Genomic DNA, 15,414 nt, shown 5'->3' on the forward strand with positions numbered 1-15,414 from the left:
GGTGTCTTTGGTATTCATTTGAAAATGAAATAAATAAATTTCACAGCAAATTGCTGGATGCATCTGTTCCCCTGGGCTTTCTCTTTTATTGTTTATTTAGCTCATTTCCAATGGTGGACTCTATTTTATATGTGTTCATTATATTGAGAGGACCTGGTTTTCAAAAAGAGTTCAGCACCCAAAAGCTATAATTGAGAACTGTAGGAACAATGGCAGCATCTGGGTCCTGAGCACTTTTGAAAATCTGGACTTGAGTTTATTGTGAACTGTTAATTATAGTTGTATGTTATATTGTACTGCATTAGTCTGAAGGCTATATTCTATTGTATGCTGCCTGAAAGCCTTTGTATCTGAATTTGAAGTGTTAAAGGATTTTTACCCTTGAATTTTAATTGTATAATGTTGGGGGCTTGAGAGTAACTATGTTAAAAGAAATAAACAGTGCAGACAGCTAAATAGCTTAATATTTCAGTATTCACCAGTCTCTAATAATTCAGTAAGTACAGAAACAATCAGTATACTTTTGCAATTACAATGTACAATAAAACAACAGAACCAGGAAAACGTTACTACAATGTACACATGAAGCAATTAAAATAGAATACACATTAATTTAAGTTTCCCATTTTCCCAAAAGACCTTACTGCTCTTGTCATTCAGATGGCTGTGAGAATCTGTCTCATGTGTCACTGAAACCTAGTTTGACTTGCAAGCTGACAGAAACACAAGAAGTAAATAAATAGCAGAAAGCGTGAAAAGTAAATTGCATTTTTAAAAAAATTGTTCAGGTTTAATAGCACTTGTGAACATAGAGAAATTGACCAGAATAGCTCCCTGTGTGGACACTATTCTATTACCAAATAATGAGGATGCTTCCAAAGTGGAATAAGTATTCTGAAATAAAATCATTTTTATTCCAAAGTAGAATATCTAGATGGGGAGCTATTCTAGTCAATTTCCCCTGGGTGGCAAGCTAGTAATCCAAGGTATTATTAGTAATATAAGAAAGGAATTGTGCTTAAAACATGTTTTAAATTGTCCATACCTATACTATTGATGCACATGAGGCTTCTTAGATATCATTTTTGTGTTATTCATCTCAAGTGAGATCTGCATTTATTGGACCAACAGAACACACAGCAAGATTCTGCCATCTGTCAGTTACCCATTTGAGGGTAACAGGTGTAACTGAGGGTTGAATTTAGCCCATTCTGTGGAAAGTGTCAGCTGACCATAGTGGGAAAACACATTCTGTACTGTAGCTACTATAGTGACATTCACCCACATACGCAAATACACTAGAGTCATCAGGAAAGAGCAACCAGGGGAGGGGGCAAAAAATAGTCTTTGTGATTTTCAAAAAAGAAAACAATCAAAAAATTCATGGAAATTTTTGAAAAATTCATGACCCAGAAGAATGAAAATGCCTTGAATTTTTTTAAATTTATTTTTTTTAAATAAAGTTATTATTTTTCAACCAGCTCTAATAAACTAGAACTTTTGCTTCAGGGATTAGACAGAATTTATTCCTGGGTCTTAGTCTCAGAAATTCACAATCCAGTCCTCTCTCAAACAATTTAGAAAGATTCTGTACTTCCTCTCTCTTTCTCCTCTTTTTGCCATGCTTCTTAGCACATCCCAGTTGGAAGCCTCTCCCCACAGGACTGGCAGCATATGTTCCAGAATAAAACAAAGCTGTTTTCTCAACAATTGATTATTATTAAGAAAAAATCAGCATGCATCTGTAACAGGGAAAGTGACAGTATAATAACTCACTACACATGAGAGACAACCTTTCCATTTACAGGAAAATGAGAAAGTGTTTGAAATCTGTATTAGCAAAATCTGCCATTCTGAGCATGCTGCCCTCTAGTATGTGTTTGTTCTTAGCAGAGCTTGAAGGCTTCAGGGAGCATTATTGGGGTCTTAAAAAAGCTCTACACTGAGCAAAAAATGTGAAGTGATACTTCACTTTTCTGGGAAAAATCTTTAATAGTTGTGGACATCATGTCTTTTTAAACTGTTAGTACTAAAGGAGAATCAAGAGGTGATTAACCAGTAGGAACCAGTGAGAATCTCAAAAATCTGACTGCAGGTTGTACACTACAGAACCTACTTGAAATGTGCACTGATCTATCTGTACTATGTGAAAATCAAGGTATGTATGATGAGTTGAAGACTACAGCAATTATTTATGAAAGAACACCAAAAAAATCTCTTTTCCTTATGACTGAGTCTTGTTTTCTCTTTATATCTTTGTGCTGTCTCCATGTATTTTATGCTCAATAGCATAACCAGCAGAAATTATCAATGGGCTTGATCCCATGCATATTGAAGTCAATGGAAAATTCCCATTGGTCTTAATGAAAACAGGAGCCAGGCAGACCCAACATCAGGTAATAATCACTATTAAAACTACCTTATTCATAGTATCGGGGATAGCCGTGTTAGTCTGTATCCACAAAAACAACAAGGAGTCTGGTGGCACCTTAAAGACTAAGAGATTTATTTGGGCATAAGCTTTCGTGGGTAAAAACTGAAAAAGTGGGTTTTTTTAAGGTCAGATGGGACCATTACATCATCTTGTCTAATCTCATGTATATCACAGGCCATTGTCAACCCATATGTCAACCCATTACCCCTGTATTGAACCCAATAATTTGTATTTAACTAAAGTATAAACTTGTGTTTGGCTAAAGCATACCTTCAAGAAAGTCATTCAGTCTTGATTTGAAAGCGAAGTGATGGAGAAACCATCATTCACTTGGTAGTTTGTCCCAATGGTCAATAACCCTCACTATTAAAAATGTGTGCCTTATTTCTAAAGTGAATTTGTCTGTCTTCAGCTTCCAACCCTGGGTTCTTGTTATGCCTTCCATGCTAAATTAAAGATCCCATTGGTACCTGGTATAGTCTCCCCATGAAGATACTCATACACCATAATCAAGCTATCTCTGGGTCTTATTTTTGATAAACTGAACAGATTGAGCTCTTTTAAATAGTTCATTGTAAGGCATTTTTTCCAGCCCTTGAATCATTTTTGTGGCTCTTTTGTGCACTCTCTCCAATTTTTTAACATCCTTTTAAACCTTCTAAGGACTTTTATTTGTTTGTTTGTTTGTTTCCCTCCCTTTTTCATTATGTGATTTTATTTATTTGCTTTAGGAAGACAAAGATACGGTAGCATATAAAAAGGGTATTTTGTTTGTACATATTACACTTCAGTCTCAATATCAGCATAAACTTGAAGGGCCAGATCTCAAGCTGATGGAAATAGAAATAACTCCATTGTGGAGTTATGCTGATTTACACCAACTGAGGAACTATAATGGAATTTTTACTCCCAATGTTGATAAAAGCTAGCTTTGGGGGTATTCTCTCTGTGAAAAGGGGCCAGTTTGCGTTACGGAGTGCATGTGTGCATGCACCCATACAAAGATTAAGCAATTTATTAAAACAGCTTTTTTTGTTTGCTTCCCCTGGTATCTATATGACCAGCTTGTTCTTCAGTGTCAGTGCAATTGCTTCACGAAGTGTCAACTCTGGAATTTTTTATTTCCTTTCTGCCTGGTCTATTTTCTCTTTTGTGTATAAATAAATAATTTTTTTTTCACATTTTCTCTTTACCCTGCCAGGGTAATTGGAAGGGCTTCAACAAGGCACATTGTTCTAGCTTATTGTGTAAAAATGACTAAAAGTGTTAGTTCAATGTCATCTTCAAATATCTTTCAGTGGCTGCTTAAATCACTAGCCTTGTATAACATAGTTTCTGGCTATTCAAAAGCCCTTGAAAAGGTTGCTCCGTGTTGGTATTTCATAGTATTGAACAGGAAATAAACTAAGACTTCCATCCTGAGCATTGTGAAAGAGCTAAAAAAAGAGAAAAAGTCACCTACACCAGAATTTTGCAAGTTTCTTTTGGGCAACATGAACAATTCATTGAAGTAACTTTTGGTTACTGGCTCCCTAACTTTGTGGGCAGCTATTCAATATGTTGCCTGGATAGACCAGAGATTTCTTTGAGTAGACGAGGCTGGGGTTCAAAGTTAAAGGCAATGACAAAGAGAGACCGAAATGTGTCTAATTAAACTCTCTACCATTTCCCCGCTCTAACTGACACCGAGATCCTAGTAAACTCAGGAACAGCTTTCGAAGCCAGTGAGGCCAGAAATCGGAAGGGAATCAATCTGGCCACATTCCAGCCAATGATTGTCAGTGCCTCAGGTTTCGGGTGCCCCAGGCGGGACCCATTAAAGCGGGCCTGACTTTTAGGAAGTCCTGAGCACCTGTCCTCTAAACTCACCCGTGGCCGGCCCCTGGCGGCGCTCAGGCGAGGGCTGAGACACGAAGCGATTTGTACCGTCTAAGGAAATAACAGCCCGCCTCAGGCCGAGCGCACTCACTGCGGGCGGGAACTGCTTCAGCGCCGAGCGGGGCCGGGCTGGCCGCGCCTCTGCGCCCAGCTCCGTCCCCCCGCCCTCCCGCCAGTCCCCGCCTCCCCGCCGGCCGCCCGCTGGAGGGGACAGGGCGGGGGACGCAGCCCGCCCTGGAGTTGCTCCGGCAGCTCGCGCCGAGGCTCCAGAGCGCGACTCGCCTTCCCAGCCGGCGGCGCCCAGTGAGCGGCTTCCCGGGTGCGCCCCAGCCCCGCCGCGGGACGGGCAGGGATGGCGCGTACCTGAGCCCTGCCGTGCCCGCCGCCCAGCGCAGCAGCCATGCCCGGAGACCTGCCCTGGCTCAACCTCTCCAGCCGCCCGGCGGCGCTGGGCAACGCGTGCGCGGCCGGCGCGGGGCAGCTGCTTCAGCACCACGGCCAGTTCTCCGCCGGCCTCTCGGTGCTGCTGGCCGCGCTCATGGGGCTGCTGGTGCTGGCCACCGTGCTGGGCAACGCGCTGGTCATCCTGGCCTTCGTGGTGGACCGGAGCCTCCGCACGCAGGGCAACTTCTTCTTCCTCAACCTGGCCCTCGCCGACCTCCTGGTGGGTGAGTTCCGCCCCCAGCGGCGCGCCCGCGGGAGCCGGGCCCCGGAGCTGGTTGGGACGGCCAGGGGCATGGCCCGGCCCCGCGCTGGGACCCCGGGGCGATCCTGAGCGCGCGGAGAGCCAGTCCCTGGGCGCTGCAGCCGGGGTGGGGCCCGGCCAGGGAGCGGGGCAGCACTGTGCCCAGCTGGGGCTGGAACAGGTTAACTCCCGGGGGCAGGGCGAGTGCAGCCCCCACCTCACTCCACCTTTCCCAGGGGGATAGGCGCCCAGACTGTACGCTGGGGCTCAACCACCAGCCAGCTGGCACTAAACGTTTGGGTCCTGCCCCGCTGGAAGTGCCGGGCGGGTTACAACAGGAGTACGCGGAGCGGGGGAGGGGGGCAGGTGGGGTCCTGCGGTGCTGAGCTCTCTGCCCGCAGGTGGCTTCTGCATCCCGCTCTACATCCCCTACGTGCTGACGGGCGAGTGGAAGTTCGGCAAGGGCTTGTGCAAGCTGTGGCTGGTGGTGGATTACCTGGTGTGCACCGCCTCCGTCTTCAACATCGTCCTGATCAGCTTCGACAGATTCATTTCCGTTACCAAAGCGGTAAGGGACAGAGCCCTTCCACCTGAACCCCGGCCCTGCCTGGAGCTCCACGCCCCTCGCTGCAGCAGCGCTCAGCCTGGAGGCTAAGGGGAGACTTCTAGGTTAAAAGGGATAAGATCGGACCCACTAATAAAAGCAAAGGAGAATGCGGGTTTTGAGGCTGGTCAGCACGGTCTGCATTACCACTGCTTGCCAACCGTGCTCCAGCCAACTCACGGGGACTGAATGCTACCTTAGCAAAACAAAGCATGGCTTAGATTGATTTGGTTTGAGTCTTCAGTATAGGAGGAACTGAATTTTAACAGTTCAGAGGGATGCAGATTAGTTGCCTAGAGGCTAGGTTAGAACAAGGGCAGGGAAGTAGAGTCCCATTCACAAGCAGTTGTACTTGTCTGTGCAAGGCGTGACAAATACTAATTAAAGGCCACAACAAGCATGTGAAGCAGGGAAGTTCTATCTCCCTCATTTTATAGCAAGTCAAGGACCAGTATAGGATTTCAATTCAGGTTTCTGGCCCCCACACACACCCACACCTGTGACCATTGCTATAGCCCCCACTTCCCTCAATATTTGGGCATTAATTGAAATACACATTGTGGAGTGAGAGTAGTCATTTTGCAGAAATAGCTTGCCCCTCTTCGCATGGCAGTTTTCCTTTTATCCTTCACATCATTGCTTTTATTTCTGATTTTGTTTGGGAAACAGTAAGATTTCCCAAAATATTGATTTTAAATCCATTGTTTATTACAAGTCACAGACTGAGGCAGTAAGACAAGTGGGGATCTAATAATTTTTAGTGATCATAGCCTGTCATACCAAAATTAAGCATTACAGCCTTTCCTACAGTTTAGTATGCGTTTACAGAGGTGTTCTGTAATCTCAACTCATCACTTGAAAACGTAATTTAAGTTACTTAACTAATCCCACAGGAGAAAATATAAAAACTAAGAAACAAAAATTCACTCCCACACTATCCTACAAGCAGGCATCAAAGCTACTACAACGAAACACATGCAACCTGTGACCGGGGCTAGAAATATGATCCTTTCCTCGAGAATACAGGTGTTTTGTGCCATCCACAGCTCTTAGTAATGGTGCAAGATGCAATTCTTTGTCCACAGAACATGGACAATCAAGCAGCCTATTTTATTTAAAGGCGGGTGTTGGAAAGGAAGTTGCAGGAATGGCTTTGGTTTGTTACAAAAATGAAACCTTTTCTTGCTAAACACACTAAGTGTGCCCAGCCGGTACAACAAAAATAAAACAGGAATCCTTTCCATTGTAGTTATAGGTTATTGAATTGTTCTGGGGTGCATGAACATAATTTGTTACTTTTTTCATTGCTCAGGTGAGTTACAGAGCTCAGAAGGGGATGACTAGAAATGCCGTATTAAAGATGATAATCGTATGGATTGCAGCTTTTCTTCTCTATGGACCAGCCATCATCAGTTGGGAGTATATTGCTCAAAAAACTATCCTGCCTGAAGGAGAGTGCTATGCTGAATTCTTCTACAATTGGTATTTCTTAATGATTGCTTCCACTATTGAATTCTTTACACCTTTCATTAGCGTTACATACTTTAACTTAAGCATTTACATCAACATCAAGAAGCGCACTCCCATGAGAAATGAAAACCTAGCACCTGGTCAAGAGGACTGTGAAACAAGTTTCCAAGGGAAAAAAAGAGAGCATGTAATATTTTTTGTAAAACCTACTGACAGACAGAGAGATAAGAAAAGGAGAGCTAGTAGCCTTTCACCCACTAGACCCTGCGGTTCAAGGCTCAGCCTATGTAAACTTGATAACCAGTCCCTAGATTTTAATGTCGGTCAAGATTTACCACCCTTACAGGTGGATGTTGAATCTAAACAACCCAGGGGCAGTTTTTACAGAGCTATAGAAAACGTTTGCAACACCACAAGAAGAACAGACATTGCCAACAGCATGGCAAACAGAGTTAGACTTTCCCGGGACAAACGAGTAGCCAAGTCTTTAGCAATTATTGTCTGTGTGTTTGGTTTGTGTTGGGCTCCTTATACACTTCTGATGATCATTAGAGCAGCTTGTCATGGGCAATGTGTGCATCATTCTCTCTATGAGACTTCATTTTGGCTTCTGTGGCTGAACTCAGCCATTAACCCTGTTTTATACCCACTATGCCACATGAGTTTCAGAAAAGCTTTTATAAAACTGCTGTGTCCTGGTAAGGCTAAAATTCATCCCCACATTTTTATGTAAAAATGTGTAAGGAAAACAAGCATGTTATGTAGAAACAATACTTGCTTCTAAAAGGAACCTACTGGTGCTGTTTTGGTTTAGGTCCATGAATTAGGACTACCAATGGTTACTTTAAGTCAGGGTAGGCTTAGGAGAATTTAAAGATCAATAAAAATATAAATCTCTGATTTATTTGTAACAGTGCAATGCTAATGCATCACAACCAGAAAGTGGCCCTAGCTAGTCTGTTTCCATTCAAAGTAGAATGACATGCAAAAAGGCAAACAGCATTCCTATGAAAAAAGTAAAGTAAGAGTTTGCAAAGTCTTTCCCCTTTAATACTTTCAGGTGTTAACAGGTTAGGATTTTTTCTTAAAATATGATCTGTAACCTGATAAAATTCCCTTAATTACTTTGCAATGATAAAGGGTAGATGACATCTGCAGGTCACAAAAATACAGAGTACCGAAAGTAAAAATACTGCAAGAATTAAAGTAAGTTAAAATATAGAGTCTAGTTTGAAAAGATCTATTTTTCAGAAAGAAACTGATTAGATTTACAGTATTTTTATCCATCCACTGATTTATTCCTCCATTAAAATAATCAAACTGTACAGAGAAAGTTGAAGAAAACATACGCTGTGTGTGGATTTATCAATGTGTAAGCAATATTGCACCATTTATAAAACAACGCTGCACTAAGGACTGAATTCAAAATTCACTAAAGCTAATCATAGTCTCCCTTGGCTTAAGTGAGTTTTGGATAGGGCCCCAAATATCTGTGCGTGTTCTTATATAGAATAGCACACCTTCGAACTCTTGTGTATAATGCCATACCTAAAAAACAGCAGCCTATTTTATACCTATGTACATCTATAAAACAGAGTTAAAACTAAGTGAATACAGAACAAGCGCGAATGAATAAAATGCCTTTGGTAAGTAAGGGGAAGTTATTAACCCTGGATGGATGGATATTATATATATATATATATATATATATATATGGAAATCTATATCCATCCAGGGTTACTACTCTAAATATGAATATTGATGTAGCTTATTATTGGGCTATTGAGAGAAGAGATTAATAGAAGGAAGAAAAATGTGGGCAAAGAGTCTAATTTTAGTTTTTCCTATTGTGTCATGTTAGCAGTCTGCTAGTACAGAGTCCAGCATAATGTCAATGGGCATTAGGGTCAAAGGTGCAAAGAAATATAAACATGTGCTCCAATTATGTGTGGTAGCATAAAAGTATATATTTACCCTACAGGCATCTTTTTAAATCTATGAACAGTGCTTAAAGTGATACTAAAATGTTTTTATGAATCTCACTATCCATAATCATTGTCTCAAATAAAAATTAGTATTAGACTAAAATTGATTTCCTGCTACGGCAGCATTTTAAGTCAATGAAAATATTTGTAGACAAACAGATATTGGTTGAAATTCATTTTTAAACACACACATCTTTCAAAGCCTAGTTATATACAGTCAGATCAGACATTCAGTGAAAATCCAGGGAACCCCTCCCAAAATAAAACAAAGTAAAAAATACAAACATCAAGTCTGAATCTTTCAAAACGTAAATCCTTTTGCAGATAAAAATGGTTTGCTTTTTTAAATACAGTGTCCAGTGGCCTATCAGAAAGTTACTAGTGTTAAGTGAAAATATTGATACATTAGGCCCAATACAAATCCTTACTAGTCTTTTACTCAAGTCCACTCCCATCTCATCCAGTAAAGACTGTTCTCCCCGGAGTCTCTACCCTGGCAGGGCTTAGGAAATGGCAGTAGGAAGGGAAAAAAAAAAAAAAAAAAAGACATTGAAAATATCTCCCCTTTTCTCAAATATTTGAAAGGGATACACTACCAGTCAAGCACTTATGTTATTTGGAGCAAATCCTGTCCCTAGAAAACAGCCATGCTGTGCACTGAGGCAGGTAGGGGAGAGAGAATGACCACTCCATAACCAACGAGGTAGTTGTGTAGCTCATCTAGACAATACTTTGTCCTGCCATGAGAGGAGGGCATTCCCTTCCAAGCCTATGAAATACCAGTCCCACTACTCTTGCCCTCCCCTAAACCTATCTGTGCAGTGAAATTCAGGAAGCACCCAGAAGACAGATCCACAGCATGCTCCCACCAGAAAGATATTGCAGGGGTTCTGCTGTGTTCAGGTGTGTCTGCGTTAATTTGAAAGGTGAAAGCAGGATTTGGCTTTTTACCTCTTTAGTTCTCTCATCTTTCTCTCCCCACCCCAAAGGGGAGAGTCAAATCTCACTTGACACACTGAATGCCAAAAATCACTTCTACACTTTAAGCACACTGATCTGAGCAGTGAAACTCATGAAAGGTGCAGTTTCTTAGCTTGCAGGAGAATGTTCCCCCATGAGCTTCCTCTGTGTTGTTTTGCAACTACTTCCCCATTGACAAACCAGAAAAAAAAAAAAAATCAGTTGGTGAATAGCAGTATTCATATTTGTCCATTACCATAGCAGACATACATGTTAATCAGCTGTTATGACCCATCTTGTATTATATGCAGCCTGTGAACCACTGGTTTTGAAATCTGTTACTTGTAAAAACTTCCATTAAAAAAATAAGTTTACTGTAAATGAATTGTCTAAGTCATAAAATAGCCTACTTACTTAATACTTATACTCTGGCTCCAGCATACATGGTTACTTTGGAGACAGAAGCTGATATGGTAAAATGGACCTACTCCCAAGACTGTTAATTGTGCTCTCCCTTGGATATGCTTCATGAAGATCTAGCAGATGGGCCTTTAGGACTCCTCCTATGAGCAGGATAGGGGGTCTGTATTGTAAAACAATGGGTGGTTCTTATTTCTTAGCTCCACACCACCACCTACAAACTCTTACTATAAAGATAACTCACTAAACTTTTTAGAATAGAGTTTGCTAGAGCTACAGAATAGAAGCGATGTTCACACCTTTCTAGCATAGTAGTTTGTAGACAGACTGTTCTTGGAAGGCCAAAAGATGCCAATAACATTAAACTTTTCCATAGAGGGCACGACTGGTGCTTGTAATCAGTGCATCTCTTGCAGATATTGAGGCATAGTGTAAGGTATCCTTTCCAGAGTTTACTATTAAGCAATTATACATTTAAATAAAGGCACTTATCACCATAGCACAGAATCTGCAGTATCAAACCATTTGCCTGGATCACCACAGATCTCACAAAAGGGATTCTATAAAATAAAAATATATGTACAACTTTCAGCCAGATGCTGATTAGTGAATGTATGTTAGTGTTCTTGGCTGAATTCTGATGTTAGGTAGCCATTTTATAATCCTGCCATCTGCATTCACTGGAACACCAGTGTACGCTCTCCCCATTAGTTTGAGTTAAATGCACTTAGATTTTTATGACCCCCACCTGCGATTCAAGAAATTTACTTTTGCTTTTACTGTAACAAACATTAAATACAACAGCAGACAGACATAAAACCAGAGTTAATAGCAACTTTATTGTTTCAATGGTGCAAAATCATGATACTGAATAAACTTGTGTAATGCATTTTTCCCTAAATTTACAATGGTTATACATATACACTATATAGATCACAATTTCTCTATTTTTTTATACTATCTGGAACAAAATTATCTTGATAAATACGCCCTGTGCACAGTACTGGCCCTCACTGAATGTCACAGAGCCCTAATATGCAAAATATAACCTTTGTTTCTGAGCATGGTGTTTTAAAACTCTCCAAACATGCATTAATATATTCTAGTTTTTAGGGAAAATATTACACTTAGACTTAACTTGCACTAAAAGAAAAGCTCAAGCAGAATCCAACAAACAATAGCCCCCAAAATCAAACGCTCCATTAAAGAAAAAAAAAAAAAATATCAGATCACTTTGAGATGGATAGCCACTGCCAGGTTAGAGTTCCATAGTGCTACAGAAGCGACAGTGAACATGACAGAAAAGACAGGTCAGAACATGGAATAAAAGAGCCCTCACATGTCACATGAATTTTAAAGAAACAGGTCCAGTCATGCTAACATGATCAAATCTATAGTTGCTGGTCCAATCTGAACACCTTTTAAATTTGTTAACATATTGAACGCAAGTGTTTGGAAGTGCTGAACTGAACACATCACATTTAAATGAATTGTAACCTAACTTGGCATTTCTGAAAGGCACAGTCTATTAAATCTATCATAATAAAAAGACATACTGTGTGTAAATGGAAAGACAGAAATAAGTACAGTGTGTGCATGTCTGTGCAAGTGTGTCTTCTTTAAAGGACAAGACCTTCGTAAATTGGCCCTTCAGATTCTGGTGATTCCCTCCTCAAACGCAGGTGCTCCAGTGTGTTATGAAAATGTTTGTTAATTTGTTCCGTTTCTTCAGTAGATTCAAGGTTTGGAAGGTCTTCTCGTATCTTTTGTATGAGCTGATTCAAAACCTGAATTGTCACCTACAATAAATATATAAATAGTAAATTCTACTAGTAAATAACTGAGCACATTTAATAGAGATCCGAGTTCTTTTCACCCACAGACCTTGCCTCCAAGTAAGTGCAGTTAGGGCACAAGAGAGCTAGTCTTGTAGCTCTACCACAGGCTTGTGAGAATGATTTTGTACCTCCATTTACCCATCTTTAAAATAGGTACAATGCTTCTTACCTCACAAAAGTCTGCAAAGACTAATTCAGCAACATTAAAACACTTCAAAATCCCTTGTAAAAAATTATAGTGGCAAGTTTATTCATTTCTATTCGCTTTTCTAATAACCTTAGAATTAGAGCAGCTTCTATTGTAGAGAAAGCAGTCCCCGAAGTCTGGGATTTTCAATGGCACTTAAAGGAGTCTGGCATCCAACTCACTGGAATTCAATGGGAATTGAGCATCCTTAGGCTCATCCAAAAACCCACCCTAAACTTTACGTAAAGTAAAAGCCATACACAGGGAATCATTTCATCCACTATTAAGTGCAGCTGCTTCTGGGGTGAAGCACAGCAACTATTTAACAAGACAGTACTACAGAACAGAAAACCTGAAATCTACTGGATTTAGCAGATCATTGTAGTCAGATGTAAGAGAATTGATTTTCACAGCAGGATCTACTGAGAGCGTCAACGCAGTTTGGGCAAGCCAGAGGAAAATGCTTCAAATAAATCACAGAAAAGATAGGTCCTCTGAAACTAAGTTTTGAAGTTGTGCATCTTGGAAGGGTATGTTAATTAAGTACAAAGCAGCCTCTGAAGTATGTTAACCACTGAAACCTAATTAGGCAACAAACCCATGCAACCTTATTTTGCAGTAATATTATCACAAAGCATACAAAATTCAAAGTTACCCCATACTCATTTTCACAATCACATACCATATTGTATCTGAAATCCATTTTAAGTCAGTACAATACCAGAAGCCCTACTGATAAGATAAAAGTTAGCATCTGAAGCAAATTAGAACCAGTTCTCTCCCTGGGCAGAATATCTAAACATTCTCCTCTAACAGTTGTCTTTCCCCTGTCACATACATACAAGCAAGATGTACAAAATTAAACATGCTCTCTACAACTAAATTAAAGTTAAACTTTAGGAGTTGAGTCCTAATAAATCACTTTATTATCCAGCCTTAGCTCCTCACCCCTTATATTCATCTTCACTTAAAGTGGCTAGTGGGTAATACAAGAATTTCTACTGAACATCTACATTTTATATTATAACCTGCTCTACACCTAAAAATTAGGCTGACCTAGCTACAATCACCCAGGGCTGTGAAATTTTCAAATCCTGTGAGATGTAGTTAGGTCGACCTAATCTCCACTGTAGAATACTTCCACTGACCTAGCTATTGCCTCTCGGGGAGGTGGATTACTTACATCGACCAACAATCCCTTTCTGTCAACATAAGAAGCATCAACACTACAGCAGCACAGCTCTTTCCTCCAAGAAACTAGAGACAAATGGCTCTTGCAATAATTTAGAAAAAAGGGGATCTTTTTCACAGACATAGAACTGATTCACTACTTTGTCGTCAAGCAAAGGCAATACTAAGTAAACGGTGCTATGGGATGCATTTAACTCACGTCATTAGGAGAGTTGGGTATAAATTGTAGTGCAAGAAAAACTTCAAATAGGATTCAAATAGGAAAAACCCTATGGTTCTATATTACATCTTCACTTACCGCATCATTTTCCTTTTCGTAAAAATAGATGTATCTGTTCAGAATTTCTATAAAAAGCTGAACTTGGAGTGAAGGATCCATGCACTGATTTGCTATCTTTAGAGCCTTTTTCAAGCATTCCATTACTCTCTTTCCTCCATGAAGCTAAAGATAGAGAAAAACAAAATGTTTATATATAGGGACAAATGTAAGCCTCCAACACCATTCCAACCAACACCTGAGTGGCCAACAGTCAAGAACACCTGTGTACCAGGAATCTTGCATAGCCTGAGCACAAGGACATGCAAAAACCTACATAAATTCACCCACCTATTAAGAGCATTCAAGCACTCCTTGAGACAGGACTACGAATGCACCCAACACTTCTTTTTAAAAGCTTGATAAAATGTTCTGAGACAGTAAATATAAAAAAGAAGTGTACACACTTGCCTAATAGCATCCACTCTAGCTAAAGTGGCAAAAGCTTTCATTATAAACCCTATGTGAGTTTTTCATCACACTAAAACTTTCTGAAAGAGTCACCAACTGGGCTGAAGTTTGTTGCTTGATCTTTGCTGGAAGGGGCCTTTAAAATTTAGTTTGAGAAAAATCCCTCTAATCTCCATGTAGTTGAAGGGTTAAATTTTCCCCTTTTAAAAAATTTAATTACAATCTCTTCTACACATGAAACAGGACTACAGTAAAGTCAGACAAGTATGAAACTTGGTCAAGTCCTCAACAAGGATTGCTGCTTTGGAGTTTGGGGGGTAGGGAGGGGGGGAGATTCTGGAACCCACTTGGTCATTTTGAAAGTTACTTGCGCAGAATACACAATAAAATAAGTCTATAAATGAACACTTCAATATGGCACTGCGGCTAATTTAGTACTCATTTCTACTCCCATTCAAGTCAATAGTTTTTTCTACTGATTTTAGGCAATACGGCGTCTGTCCTTAACTGCATGCTTTTCAAAATTTGCACTATTCAGGTGTTCATAACTTTTTAGTTATAGAGCTTACTTTACTTTGTAGTTCTCATCAAGCCAATGTTTAGGAAAGTCAAATTTAGTTGTTTTGTAATAGAGAATATAAAACAGACTTTACATCATAGCTTATCTAAGGTCTTCATAGACCTGAAACCAAAACTCTTTGGAAAGAGTCAGACACCCAAATGCTGGGAAAATATCTAAAGTTTTTGTGAATATGCCCTCCTACCTCCTCTCCATTTTTGTCAGTGTTTCTGCCAGACCAAAACAGGTGGGCACAAGTGCTTACAGCCCGGCACTGGTCTGGCTTCTTAAGCAGCTTTGAAGCTGCCAGTGCACACTGAGTCCTCAAAGGCTCATGGTTCTCCTCACTGAAGCATTTCATCCTTTCAAATGTTCCAATTATCAAGGTGATTGCAGCCAGCTGTGCTTTTGAATCACTGATTTCATCTTCATACAGAGAGAATGCCTAATACAACCAAGAGAAGAGATGAAACAAA

At 40.4% G+C, this 15,414-nt stretch overlaps 2 protein-coding genes across 2 annotated transcripts in view; one reads left to right on the top strand and one right to left on the bottom strand.

Annotated features, from left to right (window-relative positions):
• Window positions 1–4,712: 4,712 nt before the first annotated feature.
• Window positions 4,713–11,789, top strand: LOC128848708 (histamine H3 receptor-like). Its single transcript, XM_054048807.1, has 3 exons — window positions 4,713–4,980; window positions 5,399–5,565; window positions 6,914–11,789. Exons 1-3 carry the CDS (start codon window positions 4,713–4,715, stop codon window positions 7,802–7,804), a joined length of 1,326 nt encoding a protein of 441 aa, XP_053904782.1. The 3' UTR covers window positions 7,805–11,789.
• The window catches only part of VPS35 (VPS35 retromer complex component), a 39,351-nt gene continuing 35,193 nt past the window's right edge, over window positions 11,257–15,414 (bottom strand). The window contains exons 15-17 of the mRNA XM_054048806.1: window positions 15,144–15,383; window positions 13,951–14,094; window positions 11,257–12,235 (exon numbers count right to left, since the gene is read on the bottom strand). Coding sequence (XP_053904781.1) covers window positions 12,056–12,235; window positions 13,951–14,094; window positions 15,144–15,383 — 564 coding nt within the window. The 3' untranslated portion in view covers window positions 11,257–12,055. The remainder of the gene's footprint in view (window positions 12,236–13,950; window positions 14,095–15,143; window positions 15,384–15,414) is intronic.

Source organism: Malaclemys terrapin, chromosome 14, assembly GCF_027887155.1.
Source record: "Malaclemys terrapin pileata isolate rMalTer1 chromosome 14, rMalTer1.hap1, whole genome shotgun sequence".
NCBI lineage: Eukaryota > Metazoa > Chordata > Testudines > Emydidae > Malaclemys > Malaclemys terrapin.